The following is a 26,365-nucleotide window of genomic DNA, read 5'->3' as shown; positions in this document are numbered from 1 at the left end:
TTTCTGCAATTAAAAAAAAAAAAACCCAATATAATCATTCCTAGGGAAAATAGAATATATTTTCATAATGTCTCTATTGTTAATAAAAACCTTTGTTAATCGGTTAATTGTGTTACAATCGGGCCTTTTAAAAATAACTGCTAAATCTACTTTTATAAAATATCCTCTAAATGTACTTTTTAAAATAACTCTGATTTCTATCTTTTTTCTTAAAGTTTTCCTATTTAATCGAAGAGTTAAACACAGACCTAGTAGAGTTGGCCTCAACTTGCAACATTCATCAAATGTATAGATGATTTAACCGTCACATTGAATGAGTAAAAAATGTTAACTCCAGAACAAAGTACCTAAGTTGGTTTTAGCATTTGGCTCGAAACAATAGGACCACCCTAATACATATATGTAAATTATATTACGTTATATTAAAATTAGTAATAATACATATGTATATTGATTAGGTTTGATTACCGTATTTGTAATAACAATGAGTACCCTCTGGTCATTCTTTTGGAAATTTACAACAACAAGATCCTGCTAGTTTCACCACATTGCAGAAAGCTACAAAAACATTTAAATAAAATAGACATTATGGGTATATAAATTACACGAACAAAATATACAACAATAAAACGTTTAATTAATAAATAACCGAGATATTTTACATGCCATGTATTGCCCAAACCTAACTTAAACAAGTATAGAAACTTTATAATATTGAAATCTCTCCAATCGGAGGAGCTGATACAAGCAAATAAGTGAAGAAAATCCTTACCATTACAACATCGTGGCCCAGAACCTAAAAAAAATGTATAAACTAAAAGTCGGGCGTTTTAAGATAATTATACATTTAATCATAATAATTACTATTTATGCTGGGCAGAAATGTATTTATTGGCTTATTTACATGATCCGAAGAACGAGAATAACTCTCCAAACGTCTCAAGATATCCTCGGATCAGAATTAATATAGCCTATAGGTCTAAATTCTTAATACATTTGTTTTAAATCTAATATTATTACCTGACTTTATAGGTATATAGCCTTGGTCGTCAACAATTTGCGGCGCTATAACATTAACTAGTCCAACAAATCAAATTAGTTTTTTCCAACGTTAGAATATAATAATAACTATAATTCTTACGCGATATTTCATTAGAAAAAAAAAAATCTCTTTTTTTAATCTTCCATTTTGTTATATATGTTGTATATATTATAATAATTATTATTGAATTATTATTAGAAAACAATTTATATATAAATTTAGTTAAAATGTATGAAGTGACGTTATTATTTGTGTGTTACTCACCCGGTGGTATTGGCTGACCTTGTGTGACTAAAAGACAAAATTAGGTATTAACATAATTTTCTGTTAACTTGTGAGTTCCCCGTCACTACTATGCTTTTGCCCACTGTACTGACTTTATTAAAAAAAACCTAAATTCATATGGTTTTCCTTCAGACATTTATTTAAAATATACATAATATAATGAATATATAGTTGATACTGACCACTTGGGTTATTTAGCCGCGGCGTCCTATCCACATTATTGCCATCTAATCCAATAAATTAAAGAAATAAAACTACTGTTTACCTATTGGTACACAGATAAATAACAATTGAGTAGCAATTTTTTTTTACATGTATCAAATATTTTGTTTAGTATTAGCGCTGTGTAATACAATTAAAACAAAATGTATAATGAATGTAATCTCTAAGCGTATTCTACTTTAACAAGGCCTTTACAACTTCTAACTAGTCCAACAAATTGTACAAATCAAAATATTACTATTATCCAACGTTAAAATATGTGTGTAAGAAAAATAATGATTTTAAAGATATAATTTCTTACGCGATTTTATAGTTACCGGTGAGGATTTTTCATAAAAAAATTAATACATTTTTTTTTTATTTACCATTTTCTTATACATGTTGCACATATTATAATTATTATTATTGGAGCAAGGCTTTTATCTTCGACGAAGAGTTGAGAAAGTATTGTTTTTAAGGTAATGTGTTTTAATTTTTTAATTTTGTGTCTTTACCCACCAATTTTTCTAAGCACTGAACCAATTTCTTCAAGTAACAACCCTTTAGATCAGAAATTGTACCTAAGAAAAACTTTATTAACCAAAATTGAGAAAAATCACCCCATTCCCTTAAAAATTGAGACAAAATACAGATTAATTCATTTCTGCGGCAATGTGACTGATCAATGGCTAGGACAAAGTTACGACAATGTATAAACAAACTTAGTTAAAGTATATGAAGTGACGTTAATATTTGTTTGTTACTCACCTGGTGGTATTGGCTGACCTTGTGTGACTAAAAAACAAAATTAGGTATTATTATAATTTCCTGGTAACTTGTGACCTCCCCGTCCCTATTATGCCTTTGTCCACTGTACTGACTTTTTTTAAAATAAAGGTTAAAAATACCCTAAATTCATTTGGTTTTGTCTTCAGACATTTATATATAATATACATAATATTATAATGAATATGTATGACACGGTAGTAAGGGGGGGTTGAAGAAAATAGATAAAACCGGATTAAAAGTTGTGGTTTTTTTATTAACTTTGAAAACAATATGGAAGTATATTAAGTGAATACGCGGGACGGCGGCGGATGGCAGTCGCGGATCGATGTTAAATTAATAACTGATTATCGGATTGCCTACAGTGGTCATCGCCGCCGTGTTTCGCTGTCAAGATGACACCCCCCCGGACCTCTTCATACACCGACGGCCGGCTCGGGCCGATATAGTAGTTTATCGTTCCCACCTGCGGTGAGACGGTGGACAGTTGATAACACGACCGGGCGCACATTTAATCGCTAATAACGGAAACATGCACTTGCAGGCCGTGTCAACCCTCCCCCACTAAACGGTCCAACCGGTGAACTTAATCGGTGTCTGTTCCTCCCTGTCTTTCACATCTCCTCGAGTGACATCGCTGAAACCTTTTCAGGCAAGCGGGCCATCAGAGCACTCGCATCGCACCGGTGACCTGGTGGTCAAGGGCGGGCGTAGTAGAACTGAGAAGGAGGGGACAGGGAAAGGAAAGAAGTTAGGAGGCGGTGTCTGACGGTGGTTGGAGGAAGATGTCGATTTCCTCGATCGTATGGTCAACTTGACCATCGACGGTGACGTCCATCACTGCATCCTCTTCCTCCTCTGCCGTTGGTGTTACCGGGGCATGTGTCCTCGGTGTGGGGATTGGTTGCCTCTTCGCCGAGGTCTTCCCTGGGTCGGCCTGTGGCGTTGGTTTCTCCAACCGATGTTGCTGGGATATCCGACTCCTTTCTTCCCGCTTCACCTTCCTCATCGCCTTTCGGTACTCGTTGAGACGGATCATCCTCTTCCGTCTCGCCGATACCGTGTTGTTGTCTAGTTCCGTGCTCGTGACTGTGGTCGGAGCTCCGGCAGACTGGTTTGCCGTGGACACAGCTCCAGTGTTCTGGACGGCGGAGTTGGATGGCGTTGCCAAAAAGTTGGAGGCGCCCCTAGGCGTCATGTGGCGTGGTGCAGTTTGTGGCCACGGGGACCTGCCAGCGTAGGGCGTGGGCTGACGCGCCGTAGGTCGCGTTGGCGGCTGATTGATTAGTGGAGGTGGTGCCGGGACGCTGATCATGCAGGCTTGCCACCCCCGGGTGAAGGCCGCCCACAAAGCGGGGTGCTTCTGTAGCTCGCTTTGGGGAGCTGTGAGCACTTGCTCGGGCGTTAAAGTTGAGCTGGGTATGGTCGCCCCAAACGACTGCAGCAGCTGTTGCCCACGAAGGTGGTGCTGCACCATGATTTGCAGGAGGTTGCTGCTGTTGTTCGGTCTGGTTGATTGAGACATACTGAAAATTGTACAAAATATTAATTGACGCAGTCTCAATATCTTCTGCAATGAGTAAGCTAATGAGGCCTGTTAAGGTCCTCCTTACCCACCAGATGAGACGATTTCAGACACGAAACGTGAAGTTTCCGGGGTGGTCGCTGGTCAGTGAGGTAAACACCTGAGCTCAAGCGTTCCGCCAGTCGGACAGGTCCTAGCCATTTCGGCGCGAACCCCGCATGGAAACCTTTGTCAGCGTTCGATAAATGATGAGCCTTGTAATACACCCAGTCACCAGTCGAAAATTTTGATTTAATCGGGGTGACTGGTTTTTGATTTTTTTCGTGATTTTCAAAGGCAACTGTCTCTTGCCCTCGTCTATGTCGGTTGATCTCCACCACGGGAATGACGGGAGGTTCAGATAGGGCCCAATCGCCGGGCCGTCTGGCTTCTCTGCCGAGTACCAGAACCGACGGTGGGAAACCTGTAGCCTCGTTCAGTCTATTCCGAATAGCGAAGAGTATCGACGATAGCTTAGTGTCCCAAGAGCGATGACTTTCGTCCACGAGGTGTGCACGTAGTCCTTTCTTCAGCTCTTGGTTGCGACGTTCGACGGGGTTAGCTCGTGGATGGAACACCGGAGTAGTCCACCCCTCCGCCCCCCATCGGTCGAGTGCTCTGAGCATTTCTTTCGAAGTGAACTGAGTCCCGTTGTCACTAAGGCACACTCGAGGGTACCCGAAACGTGAAAAGAACTCGCGTTCGAGAGTTTGGATGATTACATTAGCGGTGGCCGTACCTAGCGGGTAGGCTTCGACCCATCGGCTAAAGCAATCGGTGACCACCAGTATGCATGTTTTACCCCTACCTGTTCTTGGATAGGGGCCCATAAGATCTATACTGATGACTTCCCAGGGTTGTCGGGGTTTCCTAGGTTTGAGGGGATTCTCTGGTTTTGCGTTCAGAGGTTTAGTACAGGCACATATGTGACATGCACCTACGTATTTCCTAATATCCTCTTTCAAACCTTTCCAGTAAAACCTAAGTCGTACGGCCCTGAAAGTCTCTTTCCAGCCTGGATGACTGGCTAGAGTGTGGTCATGATACCACCAGATGATTTGTTGGATTTTGTCAAGTGGTATTACGATTGGGGGCAACGAGGAGGAGCAATTTTCGATATGTTTCCGGAGAAGGCCATTATTTAAGATGAATGATTTTTTTAGTGCTTTTGACCTTCTGGTATTGTTGGCTGGACAGTCAGAGGATATGTTTTCTTTTATGGAGCTAACATATAGATCATCTGATTGCCAAGCTTTCAAAACCTCTTCGGAAATAGGTGTATCGATTTGTTCTACCTCTTGTTGTGTCAATGAAAAGAGTCTATCAGGGGTACCATGTGAATTGTTTTTTTGTGTTTTTAGTGAAGGTACTCCTAGTAGGTTTTCATCGAGTTGGTCTTCGTTGACTGGCGGACCATCGGATGGGTACCGGGATAACATGTCAGGTGCTTGATTAAGGCGCCCTGGCACGTGTATCGTTCGGAAATCCAAGTTACTTAGTTGTAACGCCCATCTGGTTAGTTTAGACTTTTGGTCTTTGGTCTTATGCAGCCAAGTCAACGCCGAGTTATCAGTAAGGAGTTCGAAAGGTGCTGTTTCTAAGTAGGGGCGGAACTTATCGACTGCCCAAATTATAGCTAAACACTCTCTTTCGACTGCAGTATAACGCTTTTGTGTCTCGCTCAACTTTTTGCTTGCGTAGGCAATGACCTGTCTTTCCTCCGGGCTGTCACCCCTTTGGAAGAGAACAGCTCCGACGCCTATTTCGCTAGCATCAGTTTGGAGGTGGAATGTTTTACTGTAGTCGGGAGAGCTTAGTTTTGGGGAGTCGTACAGGGCCTTTTTAATGCTTTCAAAAGCGTTCTGTTCGGTACCTGACCATTTCCACTTTTCACCTTTTTTTAGCAGTTGTGTTAGGGGTGCAATTGTATCAGCATAGTTATCTACAAACTGGCTATACCAATTACAAACGCCTAAGAACCTACGAAGCTCCTTAATTTTGCGGGGAGTTGGGAAGTCCCTAATAGCTGAGAGTTTTTCGGGTTGTTTTTGTATTCCCTCTGCATCCACTAAATGTCCAAGAAAAGAGATTTCGGTTGTCCCTAGTCTACATTTCTTGGGGTGGCATGTCAGTCCATGTCTGCTCAGACGTTCAAGGACTTTAGCTAAGTGGTTTAAATGGTTGCTAAGGTTATCTGAATATATTACTATATCGTCGAGATAAACTTGAACAAAATCATCTATGTACCCTCTTAACACTTCGTTCATGAGCCTAACAAAAGTCATGGGGGAATTCTTTAAACCGAAAGGAAGAACTCTGAACTGGTAGAGACCTTTGCGAGTACGGAAAGCTGAGTACTTCCTAGAATTGGGGTTCAACGATACTTGAAAGTATCCAGATTTAAGGTCTAGTATACTAAAGATCTTTGCGCCCCTCATATTCCTTATCATGTCATTTAAATTTGGCATGGGGTAGGCATCAGATTCCGTTAACTCGTTTAGTCGTCTATAGTCGATACAAAGGCGTGGCGAACCATCTTTTTTCTTTGCAAGGACTATAGGAGCGGCCCAGGGCGATGTGCTCGGTTCTACTAGGCCTTGCTCCTCCATATCCCTTATCATATCGTTTATGATGTTTTGTTTTTCAGCCGGATAAGGGTATGGGTTTAGAGCGATGGGGGTGTGGTCCCTAAGTCGAATTTCATGATCTATCAGCTTCGTGCGGCCTATTGAACCATCGAAAACCTCAGAATATCTGGTGATGACTTCTGTTAGTTGGTTTTGAGTCATAGGATCGCCCGAAATTTGGATTTCAGAAAAATCTAACTTTTTGGGTCCCCTTGTTGTCTTAGTGGCTGCCCAACAAACGGATGTTCGTTTGGAGGTCCCTAAGTAGATTGTACCTGCGGAGTAATCCCAAGCGACTTCGTTTTCTACAAGGAAATCGTGCCCTAATAGGATATCGCAGTACAGGTTGTCTAGAATCGAAGCATTAAATTTAATTTGTACTTCTGCGACTCTAGCGACGAATGCGGCGTGGCCACTGGTTGTTTGAGTGTGCCCGTCTGCCATTCGAACTAATGAATTTAGTCCTATAAATGTTTTTCCGAATTTTCTCGAAATTTCCGGCCTAACATACGACTTTTGTGCTTGAGAATCAAGAAGAGCAGTGACGAAACCAGAATCGAATTCTAACTCTATACATGGAGTTGGTATTGTGTTAGGGTTTCTATTTAATACCGTTCGTACGGATGCAAGTCCAGAGCACTCGGGTTTTTCATAATGAAAAACAATTCGAGTGTCCTGTCTTGTTTCATTCGTACCTGTATTTTCGCTGTTCTCTATACTCTTATGATCAAAGTCATTGTGTATGTCGAAGCTAGTGTTGTTCTGTTCGGAGCCCGGTGCGTTTTTAAGTGGAACACATCGGTCTTCGATACAGATTGGGGTTGTAACGTCATTTAGGTTTTCTAGTAGATTGTTGGGCTCTAACCAATTTTCTCGAACTATGTTTGGGTGAGTTGAGTCGCTAGTTGTTCTTTGGTCAAGAATATCAGAGCTAGGGCTAACTTGGTGAGGTGATGATGTAATTGGTGGTGACAGTTCGAGTAAATGGTTATTGCTTTTTGTTCTAACTAGGTCTAATGGTGTACTTTGTGTCATGAATAAATTTCGAGAAGTGTCGAGGTCGTCTACTAGTCTATATTCATTTACTTTAATGCCAGTTGATTCATTTACTGAATTATCAGAGCTGAGTATAAGAGGTAAAGGGACTAGTGGGCGGTCGTCGGAATGTGTGTGGTGACCCGTGGACTGGACTAAGATCCGCGGGGTTTGGGGCCGTTTCCCGAGGGCTTTGTAGGACATTCACTGTTCCAGTGAGGTCCCTTGCAATGCTTACAGGGGAGAGGTGGCTTTCGGTTTGTGTTGTTTACCGAGTGGGCCCCAGAGTGTTTTGCTAAGTCAACTGGTTTTGACTTAGTAGGTGGGTAATAGGACTTCTTCAAGTCCCTCGGCGGTGCTGCGTCTTGGGTCTCTTGTATGGAGTACGAAGAGCTATCTAAGACTGCAGCTATTCGCCTAAGGTCTGTGAACGACGCGGGGTGTTGGAGCCTAGCATGTATTCTAAATTCGTCTCTCATGAGCCCTACAATAGTACTAACTATTTGCGGTTCGGAGAGACCTGTTTGAATTCGACGGGATAATTGGTTTTTCTCCATGACAAAATCGGTCAGTCGTTGGTGTGGACCTTGTCGAACTGACACAATTTCGGCACGGAGACGGGACTGGATGTCAGGGCAGTTGAACCTTTCGGCTAACTCGCCTTTAAATTCAGGCCAAGACATATCTAGAGCCTTAACCGTTCTCCACCATGCAGCTGCCGTTCCCGTTAATTGGGGTTCGACTGCTCTAACCCATGCGGCTGGATGTATTTTTGCTTCACGCAAAATACATTCGGAATTTGCCACAAATCGTGTCGGGTCCTCCTCTTTTGTACCAGAAAACTCAGAAAGTGACGCTCTTGCAGCTTTTAGGTCATTAAATGGGATAAGTAATGATTGGTTCCCTACCCTAGTGCTAGACGAATCGTTAAAATCGTTTTCGAACTGTACGGTACGGTTGGGTCGACTCGTAGGGCGACTATCATTTTCCGTATGTCGTACAGAGTAGCTATAGGGTTGTGAGTCATACAAACGATTATTGACTGTATTAGAATTTAGGTCCCAGCTTGTACTATTTAGAGGGGCCTGTGCTGTCCTTTTGCTCCCTAACTGGTGTAATGAGGTCGTATCGTATAAAGTCAGCTGGGGACTAACCGTTCGCCTGATCTCCTCTTCGGTTTGTAATAACCTATCATGGAGTGAGGCGGGCTGACTATCGATACGAGTTCTACTTACGTTCAAATTAGCGGTGGGAGTGGCCCTATCTTCTACCGTTACAGTAGGTACTACTGGCCTAAAACTACTACAGTTTGTTGACCTAACCGTTTGGACGTCCTGTTCAATACTTGAAATTTTATTTAAAATGTTTTTTTGATTAGTTAAGACCCGTGACAAAGCGGTTTCAAGAGCGGTTATCCTTAGTTCCAGATTCCCTATAGAAGTTTGCGTCCGAATGTTTTGCCTAATTGCTCCTATCTCTTCACTAGCTGAGCGTATGTAGTGAATTGTGTGAAGGTCAGGGAATTGGTCATTCGGCGCGCTAGCTCGGTATGTGTTTGTGGGAGTGAGTGGGCGGCGGGAGTCCTCATATTCGAGGTCGCCGTAGGTTAGGTCTAGTGGGTCCTGTTGGACATCACTATTCCTATTGTCTTCTACATTGTGTACCTGTTGCGCTTCTAACTCGCCTATCGGTCTCGGGTTGACAGAACTATTAATATTATTTAAAGCATTATCAACAATCGGGGGCCGAGGTGGTAGAAGGGTGGTGGACGGATCACAGCCTCCGTCCCTAATCACATTCTCTAGTACACACTGTAGGTCGTTACGGCTAGCGGTATACGGCAGGTTTCGGTAAGCGCATTCGCGTCTGATTTCGGTAACCGACATTTGATCTAATGTTTTCTCCATTTCCGATTTTTTTATATTTTTTTTTTGACAAATGAAAATTAAAAAAAAAAATGAATTAATTAAAATTAAAATTTTGATATATGTATGCGTTGTGTTGATGTTTTATTTGTTGTTAGTATAAACAACAGAAAGAGAGAAAAAAAAAAATTTTTTTTTATATATATATAATTAATTGATTTAAATATTATTTTACTGTAAAGCAAACTAAAAGAAAAGAAGAAAAAAAAAATATAATATATTAAGAAAAAGAGGAGAAAAGAAAAAAAAACTGTAGGGGTGAGCGGGTATTGGCGATTCAAATATAATCCAGTATACAAATACCAATACAGTCACTACACGTCCGAAAAAAAAAAGTTAAATTTGTTTCCTATCTTTGACTTTTTTTTTTTTTTAACTAATGACAAATAACCGGAACGTTTAAGAGAAAAACAAAAGAATTGTTATTACTTATTTTTTTTTGTTCGTCATACGCTGCTTGAAAGTAGTAACCAAATAAGGTGTTGTTTGTTTATATAAATTTAAAAAAAAATTATATAAACCTTATTTCTTCCTTCAATATTTTAATTTTCTTTCAACCGGTTTCACTTAAAAAAAAAGTAGTAACTATTCGCAAATATGCTTAATCGTCAATTTGGTACGTTTTTAACCGAAGTAATTAGCGTAAGTCAAATATCCGTTCGGCCGTGCGGGTTACTATTTAATAAATGGCCGGAGAAGGAAAAAAAAAAAAAAAAATAAATATAAATTTATGTTATTTAGTGAGAATATTATGCGAAGAAAGTGAATTTATTTTCCAACAGTGATCGTTATTCGGTAACTTTCAACTTAATCGTATGGTGGACGGTACCGGGACGCGGGTGTGATATGCGTTACAATAACAATAACAAGGTGAACGTTACTAAAATCCTAACCTGTATATTGTACGCCGGTACTAGCACGTCACGTGTGTGGCCTAACTAGGTATATATTCGTTGTAAATACTACACTAGTAGGATGGAAAAAAAAACAAAAATTTACACGAATAAATATTTTGACAATTTAAGTAAATTAAATATTATTTAAATCGAGTGTAAAATTTTTTCTCAGTAAAACAGCGGCCAAAATAATCCTACCTGGTTTCGCTGAACACCGGGACTTTTTCCTCAGCGGGGAGCCAAATTTGACACGGTAGTAAGGGGGGGTTGAAGAAAATAGATAAAACCGGATTAAAAGTTGTGGTTTTTTTATTAACTTTGAAAACAATATGGAAGTATATTAAGTGAATACGCGGGACGGCGGCGGATGGCAGTCGCGGATCAATGTTAAATTAATAACTGATTATCGGATTGCCTACAGTGGTCATCGCCGCCGTGTTTCGCTGTCAAGATGACACCCCCCGGACCTCTTCATACACCGACGGCCGGCTCGGGCCGATATAGTAGTTTATCGTTCCCACCTGCGGTGAGACGGTGGACAGTTGATAACACGACCGGGCGCACATTTAATCGCTAATAACGGAAACATGCACTTGCAGGCCGTGTCATGTAGTTGATACTGACCCCTTGGGTTATTTAGCCGCGGCGTCCTATCCACATTATTGCCTTCTAATCCAACAAATAAAAGAACATCAAAATGACATAATGGTAAACATATAAATAATAATTAAGTAGGAATCTCTTTTTTATACGTATTTATACTTATAATTTTTATGAAATATTTAATTGAGTTTTAGTGCTGTGTAATACAAAAAAAATGTATAATGAATGTAATCTCTAAACGTATTATACTTCAACTTTCAAGGCGTATTGAACTTCACGATTATGTTATACAATAAATTTATATTTAGTAAATGGACAGTGTAGCCATGAGTCACAGACATATTAAAAAGAAAGGAAATATCTAAGTTCGGGCATCACTGGCTAAAACTTAATATGTCTGACCATTTTTTTTTTTGATATGCTCTAAGATTTCCTTCTGTTTATTCTGTGGTAATATACCTACTTAAAAAACAAATATATAATGAATGTAAGCGTTTTTTACTTCAAGACATATAAAACTTAACGATAATATTAAACAATAAATCCGTACAAATGTATAAAGATAAAATATAGAAAAAAATGTATGTATAGGTAATAAATTTGAATGAAACTGTGTGACGTGACATTAATATTCGCTTTTGTTACTTACCCGATGGATATGGCAGTCCATGTGTGACTAAACAACAGAAATAGAGCTATCAGTATAAATATATACTAACATACCTACTTTTGTAAGTAAAACACGATGCAGTATCAAATGTCATTTAATTAAATACCATAAAATCATAATTGTAGTGTTTATTTAATTTTGGATTACTTAAAAATTGTATGTAAAAAAATAGCAATAAAAATTACCCAAACTTATTGCCAAGAAAATGATAGTTATAAAATAATTAGCAATTTTATGCATAATGTATTACCGAACGTTTGTAATGATAAATGTAAAGTTGTACGATAGAGAACCTAAAACTGTACAGTGAACGACCTAAATGAACACAAAATACATAATTATTTATTTAGCATGTTTTTTTGAGACCATGTAGACACAGTTTTATTAAAGTGTGACGCAAAAGACAATTTAAATATTATTCTAAAAAACCTGTGGGACGGAGTAAATATTTTGTTAGCAATAAAAAATGTCGGTTAACGTTGAAAAACAAAAATTGTCCAATACTTAAAATATTCCAAATATATTTCGAACAGAATAAATCTAAATAGTTGAAAAATTAAAATGTTGTTATCAAAATCATTGTCGATGAAAATTCTCATTAAATGCAACCCGTTCTAATAACATAACAAAGTAGAATGGGTCTTATTGATACCCCATAATATAAGGGGAATGTATGTACTGGAACAATGGGGTGATTGGGGATTGGGGATTGGGGATTGGAGATTAGGTTTGGGGATTGGGGATTACACAGGTGGGGCGACTGGATAATTCACAGCTGTCTTGTACCCGCCTCGATTTGTCCTGCAGGTGGTTCGGCCGCCGCCGGGTGAATGGCTGCCGACAGAAGAATGAACTCCACCTTGTTGTCACTGACCTAACCTTACCTAACCCAATCGGCAAAATAAATGCATTATGTTCAAAGAAAAAAAAACTTACAATAAAGTGTTAGTATACTGAATGATTTCGGGTAGTGTACACGTGTAATATTCAACGTTTAACGTGTATTTGTGCTGCATTAACAGAACCGTATTCAAACGTACATATAATTTTAAGAAAAACGGGTTTAGATAAACGTTTTTGTAAACGAACATTTAATATCGATGAGAAAAGAAGAAGCGTCATTGTTTCGGTGGTACCATATGCTCTAAAGTTCTACGTTATCATTTCGTTAGAATACAATGGACAAATCAAAATAGATTTGAATGTAGAATGGTGGAATTACTTTATGCATTTCGATGTACTGAAAAACATTACAGATTCATTTTTAACCAAACCTAAACGTTTTTCTAGTAAATTATAATTTTACTACACAGTACCTAAATGCTAAAAATGATACCATCACTATATCGCTAGATAGAATAAGAGAAAAACGTATAACCATCTCTAAAACAAATTTTATAACCTTACACAATCTCAATCCGTGTATTCATCAATCGTGTATCAACAAATATTTACATGAATTACCAATATATCAGAAATGTCACGACAATATTTATGAAGCCATAAGGGATGACTTTAAAAATATTCCATTGGAAATTAAAGTCAATAAATTTAGTTCTACATTTATAAGTGATTATGTTAAGTTTAAATTGTGTGACATTAGTAAATATTATGGTTAGAATTGAATACATTTCTAAAGTAACAAAACATACAAGTCGATTGTAAATAATGTACATAAATTGTATCAGCGGCACAGAGAGGCAATCCGAATTCGGAATAAGGTCATTCCCCATTGAAGATATCGAAGCGTTTTTCATATTCATGCGTTCGATGCAATGTAAAAAATGCAGGCGACCACTATTTAGATGGTACACGCTTGAAAAATCAGTTGCAAGGAATTGGAGTTTATTAACATTAGACAATTTTGTAAATTATGTTGACATACCTCTTGAATATCTTACCTTGTAATTTTTTTTACTAATATTAAATTTAAGAAATCAGTGATAGGTTAGTGTAATTTTTTTTTACTAATATTAGATTTAAGAGCTAGGATTGTAAAATAAATATTTTACTTAAAATGGGAGAGGTTAATAATACAAATACTATTAAATTTATTTTAACTAAATTATCATGACTCGTCTATGAACTATGTTAATATTTACACCTGCCTGTGAGCTTAAGGCGTGTATGTATGATTCTTACGGAATGATGTCTTTTGTCCTTTTATAAGGATAAAATATAGTGTTTAATGGAAACATACCATTTTTTACTTTTAAGGTTTGTATTAAATAAAATAGCGTATTCTGAGTCATTAATCAAACATTGTGCTTAAAAAAGATTTTAAAAGTAATATAATATTTTATACGTATTATCCATAGATAATGTTATAAAGAAATTACCGTTAAAAATTATAACAACTAAAACTGATCACGTCGGAAAAAGAATTGTATGTGTATTTTCTATATTAAAATATTATGAAAAAAAATAGCTGTTAAAAATAATAACATAAAAATTGGTAAAAATAATAAAGTTTTTTCTCTGAACATGATGTTGTATTAAAATTTGATGATTGGGTTAGGTTAGGTCAGTGACAACAAGGTAGAGTTCATTCTTCTGTGGGCAACCATTCACCCAGCGGCGGCCGAACCACCTGCAGGACAAATCGAGGCAGGTACAAGACAGCTGTGAATTATCCAGTCGCCACCTGTGTAATCCCCAATCCCCAAACCTAATCACCAATCCCCAATCCCCAATCCCCAATCACCCCATTGTTCCAGTACATACATTCCCCTTCTACTCTCTATTGATAGTTGTTAAATAAAAAAAGTTTAGTTGTGTAAAAACTGTGTAATTAATTTGCTGTATTTTATTTAGTTCAATATTTTGCTCGACTGAATGAATTTCATAAAACAATTATACGTGCACAAGATATGCCTACATATTAAGTTAATTATAGCCAAGTAACTTTGCCCTTATACTTATTATACTTCTTAAAATGCCACTTAACTGGATACCCTAAAAAACCATAATTATAGTGTTTGATGAATTTCGGATGATCATTCTGAGAATGGACTGTTGTAAAAAAAAAAAAAATATATTAAAAAAAATTACCCAAAAATGTTTTCAAGATTATCGATAGCTAAAAAATAAGTATCGATGCAAAACATTATGTAACTGAAATTTTTGTTTGCCGAAAATCACTGTAAATTTTACAATAGACAACCTTAAGAGTACAGAGAAAAACTTAAATGAACATGACATACTTTATTTAGCAAGTGTTATTCAGTCAACAGTTTTATCAAAGTGGGACACAACCGACCAGTGAGGCTTGAGCAAACATTACTTAAGCAATAATCAATTTCGGTGGTGATTTTTAAAAAAAAATACCTTATGTATCTCTATCGTTTGAATACCTATCCCATTAAAGAATAAATGTCAATCAAAATCTAAATGAACATAATTTTATACATTATTTAGCAAGTGTTTCACATCACATAAAAACACTTCATAGTACTTCATTCATAGTGTTTACAGTTTTTATCATGAAAAAAAAATTAAATTAAATCCAGTGAGATATTGAGTCATACACGATACAAAAAATCACCCTGTATATGTATTTGAAGTGGATATTTTTTCATTTCTATACCCACCTCTGTTAATAATAACCTGATATTTAAGAAAAACATTCAATCACACTCAAATAAAACGCTTAGGAGCAAATACGTAGATAGTATCAAAAATCAATAAAAATCATTGTTAAGGTAATAATTAGTTAAAATTGTATTTTAAGCAATAGATTGATTTAGTCCATTAGGGTTGATCGCCTGTTTACCCTAAGAGTTGATTGCTGTTGTCACTCATAATTTACTTTAATCTGAGCAGAATGATTATTGTTTTTACAATGATATGTTTTCATTTTTTTAAAATTAATTTTCGCATTTGCACCCACGATTGCACCCTAAGCAGATATCTTTTTGAAACTAATCTGTAGGTAATCTAAAACCGTACTTGAAAATTACTGAGACTGAGCCAAAATTCAGTGAGCCTAACCTAACTCTATACAAACCCGATGGAAATATTTACCTTCACACTACATGACACATTTTTGTCATAAAAATACACCACTTAAACGCACTACAGCCAATCATAGTTATTATATTTTCAATTAAAATAATTCAATTTATCTTTTAAAAAAAAGCTTAATTTTTATCAAGCGTATATTATACATTGGTGTAACTAATAGAAAACAAAACATTTTAAATTTGCCAGATGGCATATTAATATATATAATTTTGTTTTAGTAAGTTTAAACAATTCAAATAGAACTTTATATTGTATTTATAAGAAACTGGAATATTTTCACACGCCACATTTGGATTCTTTCTGTAATAAAAAAAAAAAAACCAATATAATCATTCATAGGGCAAATAGAATTTATTTTCATAATGTCGCTGTTGTTAAAAAAAAACCTTTGTTAATAGGTTAAGTGTGTTACATTCAGACTTTTCAGATATAACTGCTAGGAAATAGATGGTTAAACCGTCATTGAATAAATAAAAAAATGTTAACTCCAGAACAAAGTATCTAAGTTGGTTTTAAGTTTTAACATTTGGCTCGAAACAATAGGACCACCCTAGTACATATATGTATATTATATTATGTTATATTAAAACTAGTAATAATATATTATATGTATAATGATTAGATTTGATTACCGTATTTGTAATAACAAAGAGTACCCTCTAGTCATTCGTTTGGAAGTTTACAACAACAAGATCCTGCTACTTTCACCACATTGCAGAAAGCTACAAAAACATTTAAATAAAATAGACATTATGGGTATATAAATTACACGAACAAAATATACAACAATAAAACGTTTAATTAATAAATAACCGAGATATTGTACATGTCATGTATTGCCCAAACCTAACTAAACAATTATAGAAACTTTATAATATTGAAATCTCTCCAATCGAAGGAGCTGATACAAGCTAATAAGTGAAGAAAATCCTTACTAATACAACATCGTGGCCCAGAACCTAAAAAAAAAAAATGTATAAACTAAAAGTCAGTTGTTTTAAGACAATTATACATTTTATCATAATAATTTCTATTTATACTTGGCTGAAGTGTATTTATTGGCTTATTTACATGAGCCGAAGAACTCGAGTAACTCACAAAAGTGTTAATCTATCCTTGGATAAGACTAAATAGGTCTAAACTATAAATACATTTGTTTCAAATCTAATTATTACCTCGCTTTATAGGTACTAAATGTTCTTCTTCATTTCCCGGTCCTATATTAACTAGTCCAACAAATCATACAAAACAAATTACTATTTTCCAACGTTAAAATATGTGTATAAGAAAAATAATGGTTTTAAAGGTATAATTATGACTTACAAGATTTTATAATAACTTTGGGGAAGACATTACATTAAAAAATAAATGTCAAACTTTTTTAGTATTAAGAAAAAACCCCTTGTCCCAATTATACCCCGACCGTACTGGTATAAAGGTTAAAAATCCTTAAATTCGTGTGTTTTTCTATTAAGACTTATATATAAATATATATATATATATATATATATATTTATTTATTTATATAAAATAAGTCTATACTGACTTATTTCGTCATTTCGCTGCGTCCCAACAATTTCAAGGCTAACTAATCAAACAAATTAAAGAAATCAAACTACTGTTTACATAATGGTACATAGATAAATAATCAATTTGTATGAAAATGTACGACGTAACGTTAATATTTGTTTGTCACTTACCCGGTGATATTGGCTGACCTTGTGTGACTAAAAAACAAAATTAGGTATTATTATAATTTCCTGGTAACTTGTGACCTCCCCGTCCCTATTATGCCTTTGTCCACTGTACTGACTTTTTTAAAATAAAGGTTAAAAAAACCCTAAATTCATATGGTTTCGTATTCACACATTTATATACAATATGCATAATATTATAATGAATGTGTAGTTGATACTGACCCCTTGGGTTATTTAGCCGCGGCGTCCTATCCACATTATTGCCATCTAATCCAACAAATTGAAGAAATAAATCTACTGTTTGCTAACATCAAAGCGACATAATCAAATTAGTTTTTTCCAACGTTAGAATAGAAATAATAATTATATTTCTTACGTGATATTTCATTAAAAAATAAATAAATCTCTTTTTTTAATCTACCATTTTGTTATATACGCATATGTTGTATATATTATAATTATTATTATTGGAGTCAACATATAATACAATTTATTTATACATTTAGTTAAAATGTATGAAGTGACGTTATTATTTGTGTGTTACTCACCCGGTGGTATTGGCTGACCTTGTGTGACTAAAAAACAAAATTAGGTATTAACATAATTTTCTGTTAACTTGTGAGTTCCCCGTCACTACTATGCTTTTGCCCACTGTACTGACTTTATTAAAAAAAACCTAAATTCATATGGTTTTCCTTCAGACATTTATTTAAAATATACATAATATAATGAATATATAGTTGATACTGACCACTTGGGTTATTTAGCCGCGGCGTCCTATCCACATTATTGCCATCTAATCCAATAAATTAAAGAAATAAAACTACTGTTTACCTATTGGTACACAGATAAATAACAATTGAGTAGCAATTTTTTTTTACATGTATCAAATATTTTGTTTAGTATTAGCGCTGTGTAATACAATTAAAACAAAATGTATAATGAATGTAATCTCTAAGCGTATTCTACTTTAACAAGGCCTTTACAACTTCTAACTAGTCCAACAAATTGTACAAATCAAAATATTACTATTATCCAACGTTAAAATATGTGTGTAAGAAAAATAATGATTTTAAAGATATAATTTCTTACGCGATTTTATAGTTACCGGTGAGGATTTTTCATAAAAAAATTAATACATTTTTTTTTTATTTACCATTTTCTTGTACATGTTGCACATATTATAATTATTATTATTGGAGCAAGGCTTTTATCTTCGACGAAGAGTTGAGAAAGTATTGTTTTTAAGGTAATGTGTTTTAATTTTTTAATTTTGTGTCTTTACCCACCAATTTTTCTAAGTACTGAACCGATTTCTTTAAGTAACAACCCTTTAGATCAGAAATTGTACCTAAGAGAAACTTTATTGGCCAAAATTGAGAAAAATCACCCCATTCCCTTAAAAATTGAGACAAAATACAGATTAATTCATTTCTGCGGCAATGTGACTGATCAATGGCTAGGACAAAGTTACGACAATGTATAAACAAACTTAGTTAAAGTATATGAAGTGACGTTAATATTTGTTTGTTACTCACCCGGTGGTATTGGCTGACCTTGTGTGACTAAAAAACAAAATTAGGTATTATTATAATTTCCTGGTAACTTGTGACCTCCCCCGTCCCTATTATGCCTTTGTCCACTGTACTGACTTTTTTTAAAATAAAGGTTAAAAAAACTCTAAATTCATTTGGTTTTGTCTTCAGACATTTATATATAATATACATAATATTATAATGAACATGTAGTTGATACTGACCCCTTGGGTTATTTAGCGGCAGCGTCCTCTCCAGATTATTGCCATCTAATCCAACAAATTGAAGAAATAAATCTACTGTTTGCTAACATCAAAGCGACATAATGGTACACAGATAAATAATAATTGTATACAAATGTATGAACAATAAATGTCTAAGAAAATTTCTGACGTGACATTAATGATTGTTTGTTACTTACTACCCGATGGATATGGCATTCCTAGTGTGACTAAACAACAGAATTAGGTATCAATATAAACTCATACTGACATACATACTTTTGTAATTCAAATATCAAATGTTATTTAATTAGATACCGTAAAATCATAATTGTAGTTTATTTATTGTAAACAATAAATACAAATTGGCAATAAAAACTACCCAGTTATTTCCAAAAAAATTATAATTATAAAATAATTAGCGAGTTTACGTATAATGTATTAAAAAACTATTGTTATTCTAAAAAATATGTAAAGTTGTACAATAGAGAACCGAAAACTGTACTGTGAAAAACCTAAATAAACATAAGATACATTATTTAGCAAGTGTTCTTGAGACTATGTACACACAGTTTTATTAAAGTGTGGCGTTAAAAAACATGGGGACGGAGCAAACATTTTGTTAGTAATAAAAAATGTTGGTTAACGTTGAAAAACAAAAATTGTCCAAATATATTTTGTACAGAATAAATCAGAATAGTTGAATAATTAAAATGTTGTTATCAAAATCATTGTTGATGCAAATTCTTATTAAAAGCAACGCGTTTAAATAATATAACAAAGTCGAATTTGTTTGATGAATTTCGTATGGTTGAGAATGACTATTGTAAAAAAAAAAATGTTTAAAAAATTTACCTAAAGATGTTCCCAAGATAGCTAACAAATAAAAAGCGATTTTTTGCATGATGTACCTTTGAAATTTTTTTATGCTGAAAATCACAACATTACAATGTACAGAGAAAAATCTAAATGAACATAATATTACACATTATTTAGCAAGTGCTTAGCCGTCTATACAGAAACAGTTTTATTATTATGTATAAACCCAAAAGCAATGCTATTTGTAAAATAACAAAACGGTACATGTTGCTAAAAAACCCGTAAGGCTGAGCAAACATTATTTTAGCAATAAACAATTTCGGTCAACGTAGAACAAAAAAAAAAACAATTCAATACTTTAAATATTCTAAATAACTACGAATATATGTTTAACAAAATTAATCTAAATGTTGAATATATTATTTTACACCGAATCTCAGCCCTCAAGTCGAAATGTCATTGTTTGTTAAACCTGTATGGTAAAGCAAACATTTCGTTGCAATAAGCAATGCCAAGATCACCTATTTAAATTTTTTCCTAAAAGTTCTATGATTTTTTAATCGTAGTAAATTTTAAAAAAAATAACCTTATGTGTCTTTATTCCATCAAAGAAAAAATGTCAATAAAAATCTTAACGAATATAATTTTATACATTATTTAGCAAGTGTTTCACCGTCTACACAGAAATAGTTTTATTATTAGGTATGACTCAAAAGACAATGTATTTCGTGAAATAACAAAACGATACAAGTTTCTTAAAAACTTTGACCCTTTGAACTGTTTTTTCAATTTAATAAAGTTTCAAGTTTAGAGCAGGATAGGAATGGTGTAGTGAATTATTATTTTTATCTACACGCTCTTCCTCTCCCGTCTTCACCCTTACTTTTAAACTCTTATAACTTAAAAAATAGTGGTTCAAAATTGATTGTCAACCAGTCAAAATGCTTAGCAAATCCGTATAAATAGTATCAAAAATCAATAAAAATCATTTTTAAGGCAATTAGTTAAAATTGTATTTTAAGCAATAGATGAATACTATTAGGGTTGATCGCCTGTTTACCCTACTAGTTTAGATTGCTGTTGTCACCCATAATTGGCACAATGATTATTGTTTTTACAATGATATGTTTTCATTGTTAAATTCATTTTTGCATTTGCACCTACGTTTGCACCCTAACCAGATTTCTTTATGAAACTAATCTGTAGGAAACCAAAAATTATACTTGAAAAATACTGAAAACGAGCCATAAGTCAGCAAGCCTAACCTAACTCTACACCACATAAACTGATAGAAAACAAAACATTTAAAATTTTCCAGATGATAAAAATGTTTTGTGATTTGATGAAATATATAATTTTGTTTTATTAAAAGTTTATACAAAAAAAATAGATCTTTACATTGTATTCATAAGAAACTGGAATATTTCTACACGCCATAGTTGATTCTTTCTATAATAATAAAAAAAAAAAAACAATATAATTATTCATAGGACAAATAGAATTTATTTTCATAACGTCGCTATTGTTAAGAAAATCCTTTGTTAATTGGTTAAGTGTGTTACAATAAGACTTTTAAAAATAACTGATAAATCTACTTTAAATAAAAAATGTATTGTTTAATGGTCATTGGATAAATACAAAATTTAAACTCCAGAAAAAAGTAAATAAGTTAATTTTAACATTTGGCTCGAAACCACAGGACCACCCTAATACATGTATATATAAAATGATTACGTTTGATTACCTTATGAATTAAGGATTATCCACATTCTGATTAAACACACAAACGGGCTCTGAAAATTATTAATTTATTAAACAAATTTACATAGGTAATTACTACTAATTAACAATTATGTATGTGATCACGAAATTAACTACAGATATTTTTTTAAAATAGATATAATATAGTAAAGAGAAAATTGGTTTACCTTCTTCTGGTTTACAACAGCAACCCTTGACTTTATAAAAACCACTTTTTACCGCATCTCCGACCGCTACAAACCATTTTAATAATTTAATGTACACAGTACATTAAAAAACCATTAATCATTTATTGAATTTTGGGTAAATTCAAAATGACCTCAAATTTATGCGAACCCGTTACAGTGCAACATAACTGTTAATGATATGTCAAGTTCGAATATTTTACACGAACAAAAAGTCTAATTGTTATGTATTATAATATAATTTATATTATAGTATACATTATAACACATTTAAATCGTTTCAAGATAATTAAGTTATTTGAGTACTTTTAACAATAAAACATTTAAAAATAAATTACCAAGATGCTTAACATATCCAATATAAATTATTTGTACAGCAAAAATTAAGTCATAATATTTTAACATATTATAGTAGATAAAAAACAGTACATTTTCGGTACTATCGTTAAATTGCGTAAACAAAATTACTTGTTTGATAATTTACTAGTTTATTGCGCAAACCTAACAAAACAAGTTAAAACATACCATGTATACATTTTCCAAAACGACCTAAAAAACATGAATAAACAAAAAGTTAGGTATGTTTAAATAATTATACATTTCATCATGTTAATTAATTATGCTTGATAGATATGTATTTATTGGGTTATTTACATAAGACAAATAATAAACGTATAACTCACAAACGTGTAAATCTACCCATAAATCAGAATTAATAGGTCTAAATGCATATTTTGTTTCAAGTATAATTATTACCTGTCTTATTATCTGCATTATCTTGCGGCCATTTATCACCTAGTCCAACAAATCATACAAATCAAAATACTATTTTCCAACGTTAAATGCATGTATGAAAAAGCCAGTACAGTACAGCCACTGTAAAATCACTTTTAAATAAACGCTTCAATGCGAATCTGTAGATAGTAATTGCAGACTGAGAGTGATAAATACAGTCAAAGTATAATTTTCTCCTATTTTATGGTTTTTCTTAATATTAAAAAAGTTTGACTACAGATTTTTGAGAAAACTGTACATGTTATAGACCCATTCTAGATCTACTTTCGGTCTAATTTTCACACCCAAATTCCTAAAACTTTGTTTAAATAAGTTGAAAATAGAAGTAACTCTATCTATTTTAGGGGAAGTGTTGGTTTGTCAATGTTTATCGGTAGTACTATGCTTAAAGAATATTCCCTACAAATTTGAAGTAATTCGATAGTTTCTTAAAAATACTTTAGACCATCGTAGTTTTTAGTTGAAAAATATGAGAATTTTTTGGGTGTTTTTCTCAGTTTTGAAGGGGAAAAGTTGATTTTTTAGAATGTTGTGAAGAATTCAAATGTTTTTTAAAAACTTAAATCGATGTATTCTTTAGGACATCAAACAATTACGTTTGAAGTAGAAACATGTGTTTTTTTACAAAAATAGATTCTATATGCGTTATAAAAGTTGAAAAAAAAAACGAATTATCAAAATAGATACTTCTTTTCTGTGGTATACATTTTTTATTAAAAGCAACCCGTTCAAATAAATCAACAATGTTGAATTAGTCTTACTGATATTTATATATTTTATTCTTATAGTAACAATATTTTCAGAGTTTTATGCAGTAAACAAATTTATAGAATAAACAGAAAACATGTATATACAAATTTAGGGGAAATGTATGACGTAACGTTAATATTTGTTTGTTTCTTACCCGATGGATATGGCATTCCTTGGGTGACTAAACAAAAAAATTAGGAATCAATATAAATGTATGCTCGCATACTATGAGTATAGTGTATGATTAACTGTTGTTAAAAAAATACATATAAAAATTACCCAAAGATATTTCCAAGACGATGATAGCTACAAAGAAAACCGCGATTTTATTCATAGTGTATTTATCTGTAATCAAATTTTCTTATTCTAGAAAATCCTGTAAAGTTTTACTTTAGACAAACTAAAAATGTATAGAGAAAAACTTAAATGAACGTTACATACTTTATTTAGCAAGTGATATTCAATCTATATATAAACAGTTTTATTAAAGTGGGTCACAAAAGACCCTATTTGTAAAAAAAAAAAACAGTACATATTCCTAAAAAAACCGTGAAGCTGAGCAAACATTTTGTTAGCAATGAACAATTTCGGTTAACGTTGAAAAAAAAATCCAATACTCCAAATAAATTTTTAACAGAATTAATCAAAATATTTAATATATTGTTATACTGAGTCATAACCATTTTAAAACGGAAATATTATTGTTGATAAAATTCTTTATTAAAAGCTACATTATTTATAGCAAGTGTTATTCAGATCATGTAGAAACAGTTTTTATTAAAGTGTGACGCAAAAGGCAATGTTAATAATTTGGCATTTTGTTGTCTTACAAATTTTGTAAGACAACAAAATGATACATGTTTCTAAAAAGTAAATATTACATAGTTTCATATTTCTACAATTGTAATTTTTATTCGATATTAAAACGTTTGTTGTCATAATTATTATAATTTATAAAAAAAAGGCTGTTATAAACAAATCCTTGAAACATGCTTACAGATGTTTTACCAAATATAATAATAATATATATATTATTAGTCACTTGACTTTTTATTTTTTGCTATCATAAATCGGTGCAATTGATAAAAAAATGTTGGTACTACAACAAATTATATCCACGTCGAAATGAATAAGTGAATTTAAGACATTGAAGACAAGCGAAAACCACACTAATTATTTCCACCCAAAAATATGAATTATAAGCATAACACAGAATGAACCGAAAAGAAACTAGATTATAATTTTTACATGGGCTTTTATGGGCCGAAATAACATAATGTCCGACATTTTGAATATGATTGAGAAATGGGCAGTTCTGTTCATTTTGGCTATAAGCCATAACTGTTCACTCGACAAACGTGGAAATGGCGACAGTATTTAATAAATGAACAGTGTAGCCATGAGTCACAGAAAAATGAAAAAAAAAGGAAATATCTGAGTTCTGGCATCACTGGCTAAAACTCAATTTTGCTGACCGTTTTTTTTTTTGATAAGCTCTAATATTTCCTTCTGTTTATTCTGTGGTAATATACTTTAAAAACATACATTTAATGAATGTAAGCGTTTTCTACTTCAAGAGATATAAAACTTAACGAATATAATACAAAAAATCCGCACAATTGTATAAAGATAAAAGATAAGATAAAATACGGAAAAAAATGTAGGTATATACAATAAATTTGTATGAAAATGTGTGACGTGACATTAATATTTATTTTTATGACTTACCCGACGGATGTGGCATTTATTATTTGTTGGCACTTATGTGACTAAATAACAAAATTATTTATCAATGTAAATTCAAACTCGCATACATAATTTTTGCAAGTAAAATTTGATTTTGTGATTATGTTGAACATCTTTGAACATTATGTATCATTTAATTAGATACCATAATATTATAATAATTATAGTGTATGAATCATTTCTCAACAATCATCCTGAAAATGAACTAGTATGTAAATTCATACTCACATACTTTTGTGAGTCAAATATGATTATGTTGAACATCTAATGTCATAGAATTAGATACCATAAAACTATAATAATGGTAGTGCATGATTAGTTTATCAATAATCATCCTGAGAATGAACTGTTGTAAAAAAAAAATACGTATACTATAATTTATGGTTTGTAATCATAAGACGATTTATGTTCAGAAATGTTCAACATAATCACATAATCATATTGTACTCACAAAACGTAGTATGCGAATATAAATTTACACTGATAGCATAAATGTTAACCTAGTGTTATTCAGACCATGTAGAAATTGAACTCATTCCTAGATCCACCTCTGTTAGTAATAATTAGAAATCTAAAAAAAAACATTCTCTATACGACTGTATATTTTACATTCACATTACGCCTTGTTGCCATAAAAATACACTATTTTAAATGCACTTCAAACAATCACAGTTATTATATTTTTATAAACATATTCAATTTATCTTTAACAACAAAACCCATATTTATCAAGCGTATATTAGTAGGAGGTATAACTAAAAGAAACGTAACATTTTAAATTTGCCAGGGGGTAAAAATTTATTGTGATTTGATGAAATATATAATTTTGTTTTAGTAAAAGTTTATACAATTATATTAGAACTTTATATTGTATTAATTAGAAACGGTAATATGTTTGCACTCCATAGTTGATTCTTTCTGTAATTAAAAAAAAATAATATAACATTCATTGGGCAAACAGAATTTATTTTCATAACGTCGCTATTGAGAACGTTTGTTAATTGGTTAAATGTGTTACAATCAGACTTTTAAAAAAAATATCCTCTAAATCTACTTTAAAAAAATTGATTGTTAAATCGTTATAAGATAAATAAAGCATATAAACTCCAGAACAAAGTAAATAAGTTAATTTTAACATTTTCCTCGAAACAATACGACCACCCTAATACATGTTTATATGAAATGATTACGTTTAATTA

At 33.1% G+C, this 26,365-nt stretch overlaps 1 protein-coding gene and 2 long non-coding RNA genes across 7 annotated transcripts; all 3 read right to left on the bottom strand.

Annotated features, from left to right (window-relative positions):
• Positions 1–468: 468 nt before the first annotated feature.
• LOC126843688 (uncharacterized) lies at positions 469–20,066 on the bottom strand. 5 transcript variants are annotated; one of them, XM_050581366.1, is made up of 11 exons: positions 19,966–20,066; positions 19,311–19,340; positions 18,106–18,150; positions 17,903–17,929; positions 17,577–17,621; positions 17,358–17,384; positions 1,510–1,554; positions 1,307–1,333; positions 1,021–1,077; positions 773–796; positions 469–558 (listed from the first exon to the last, which is right to left on the bottom strand). In XM_050581366.1, exons 1-11 carry the CDS (start codon positions 20,012–20,014, stop codon positions 500–502), a joined length of 435 nt encoding a protein of 144 aa, XP_050437323.1. In that variant the 5' UTR covers positions 20,015–20,066; the 3' UTR covers positions 469–499. The 5 variants fall into 5 exon arrangements, with proteins under 5 accessions (XP_050437323.1, XP_050437326.1, XP_050437327.1 ...); XM_050581368.1 differs by lacking the exons at positions 469–558; positions 773–796; positions 1,021–1,077; positions 1,307–1,333; positions 1,510–1,554 and adding exons at positions 15,875–15,953; positions 16,290–16,379; positions 16,593–16,616; positions 16,833–16,883; positions 17,204–17,245; XM_050581367.1 differs by lacking the exons at positions 469–558; positions 773–796; positions 1,021–1,077; positions 1,307–1,333; positions 1,510–1,554 and adding exons at positions 15,879–15,957; positions 16,290–16,379; positions 16,593–16,616; positions 16,833–16,883; positions 17,204–17,245.
• On the bottom strand, positions 1,922–11,943 carry LOC126843694 (uncharacterized). The gene is made up of 4 exons (XR_007686465.1): positions 11,820–11,943; positions 11,614–11,640; positions 10,986–11,030; positions 1,922–2,323 (listed from the first exon to the last, which is right to left on the bottom strand). It is a non-coding gene; the product is annotated as an uncharacterized LOC126843694 (long non-coding RNA).
• A 1,791-nt stretch (positions 20,067–21,857) lies between the features above and the next one.
• Positions 21,858–23,815, bottom strand: LOC126843695 (uncharacterized). The gene is made up of 5 exons (XR_007686466.1): positions 23,700–23,815; positions 23,575–23,601; positions 22,632–22,670; positions 22,401–22,424; positions 21,858–21,923 (listed from the first exon to the last, which is right to left on the bottom strand). It is a non-coding gene; the product is annotated as an uncharacterized LOC126843695 (long non-coding RNA).
• Between the last annotated feature and the right edge of the window lie 2,550 nt (positions 23,816–26,365).

The sequence above is a fragment of the Adelges cooleyi genome, unplaced genomic scaffold (genome assembly GCF_023614345.1).
Source record: "Adelges cooleyi isolate 19-005CV unplaced genomic scaffold, UGA_ACOO_1.1 ACOO_flye_CR_arks_rails_tigmint_CR_PRNA_574, whole genome shotgun sequence".
NCBI lineage: Eukaryota > Metazoa > Arthropoda > Insecta > Hemiptera > Adelgidae > Adelges > Adelges cooleyi.
Note: the sequence above shows the minus strand (reverse complement) of the source record. Positions and strands in the feature narration are given on the sequence as shown.

What these genes read in the sequence shown, in the direction of transcription:
- LOC126843688 (XM_050581366.1), bottom strand. Translation starts at nt 20,014, where the DNA reads ATGCAAAAAATCGCTTTTTATTTGTTAGCTATCTTGGGAACATCTTTA. An exon ending in GCGGCTAAATAACCCAAGGG is followed by an intron (nt 17,385 to 17,576) that starts GTCAGTATCAAC and finishes TTTGTTTTTTAG; the next exon opens with TCACACAAGGTCAGCCAATA. An exon ending in CTATATACCTATAAAGTCAG is followed by an intron (nt 797 to 1,020) that starts GTAATAATATTA and finishes CATTTTTTTTAG; the next exon opens with GTTCTGGGCCACGATGTTGT.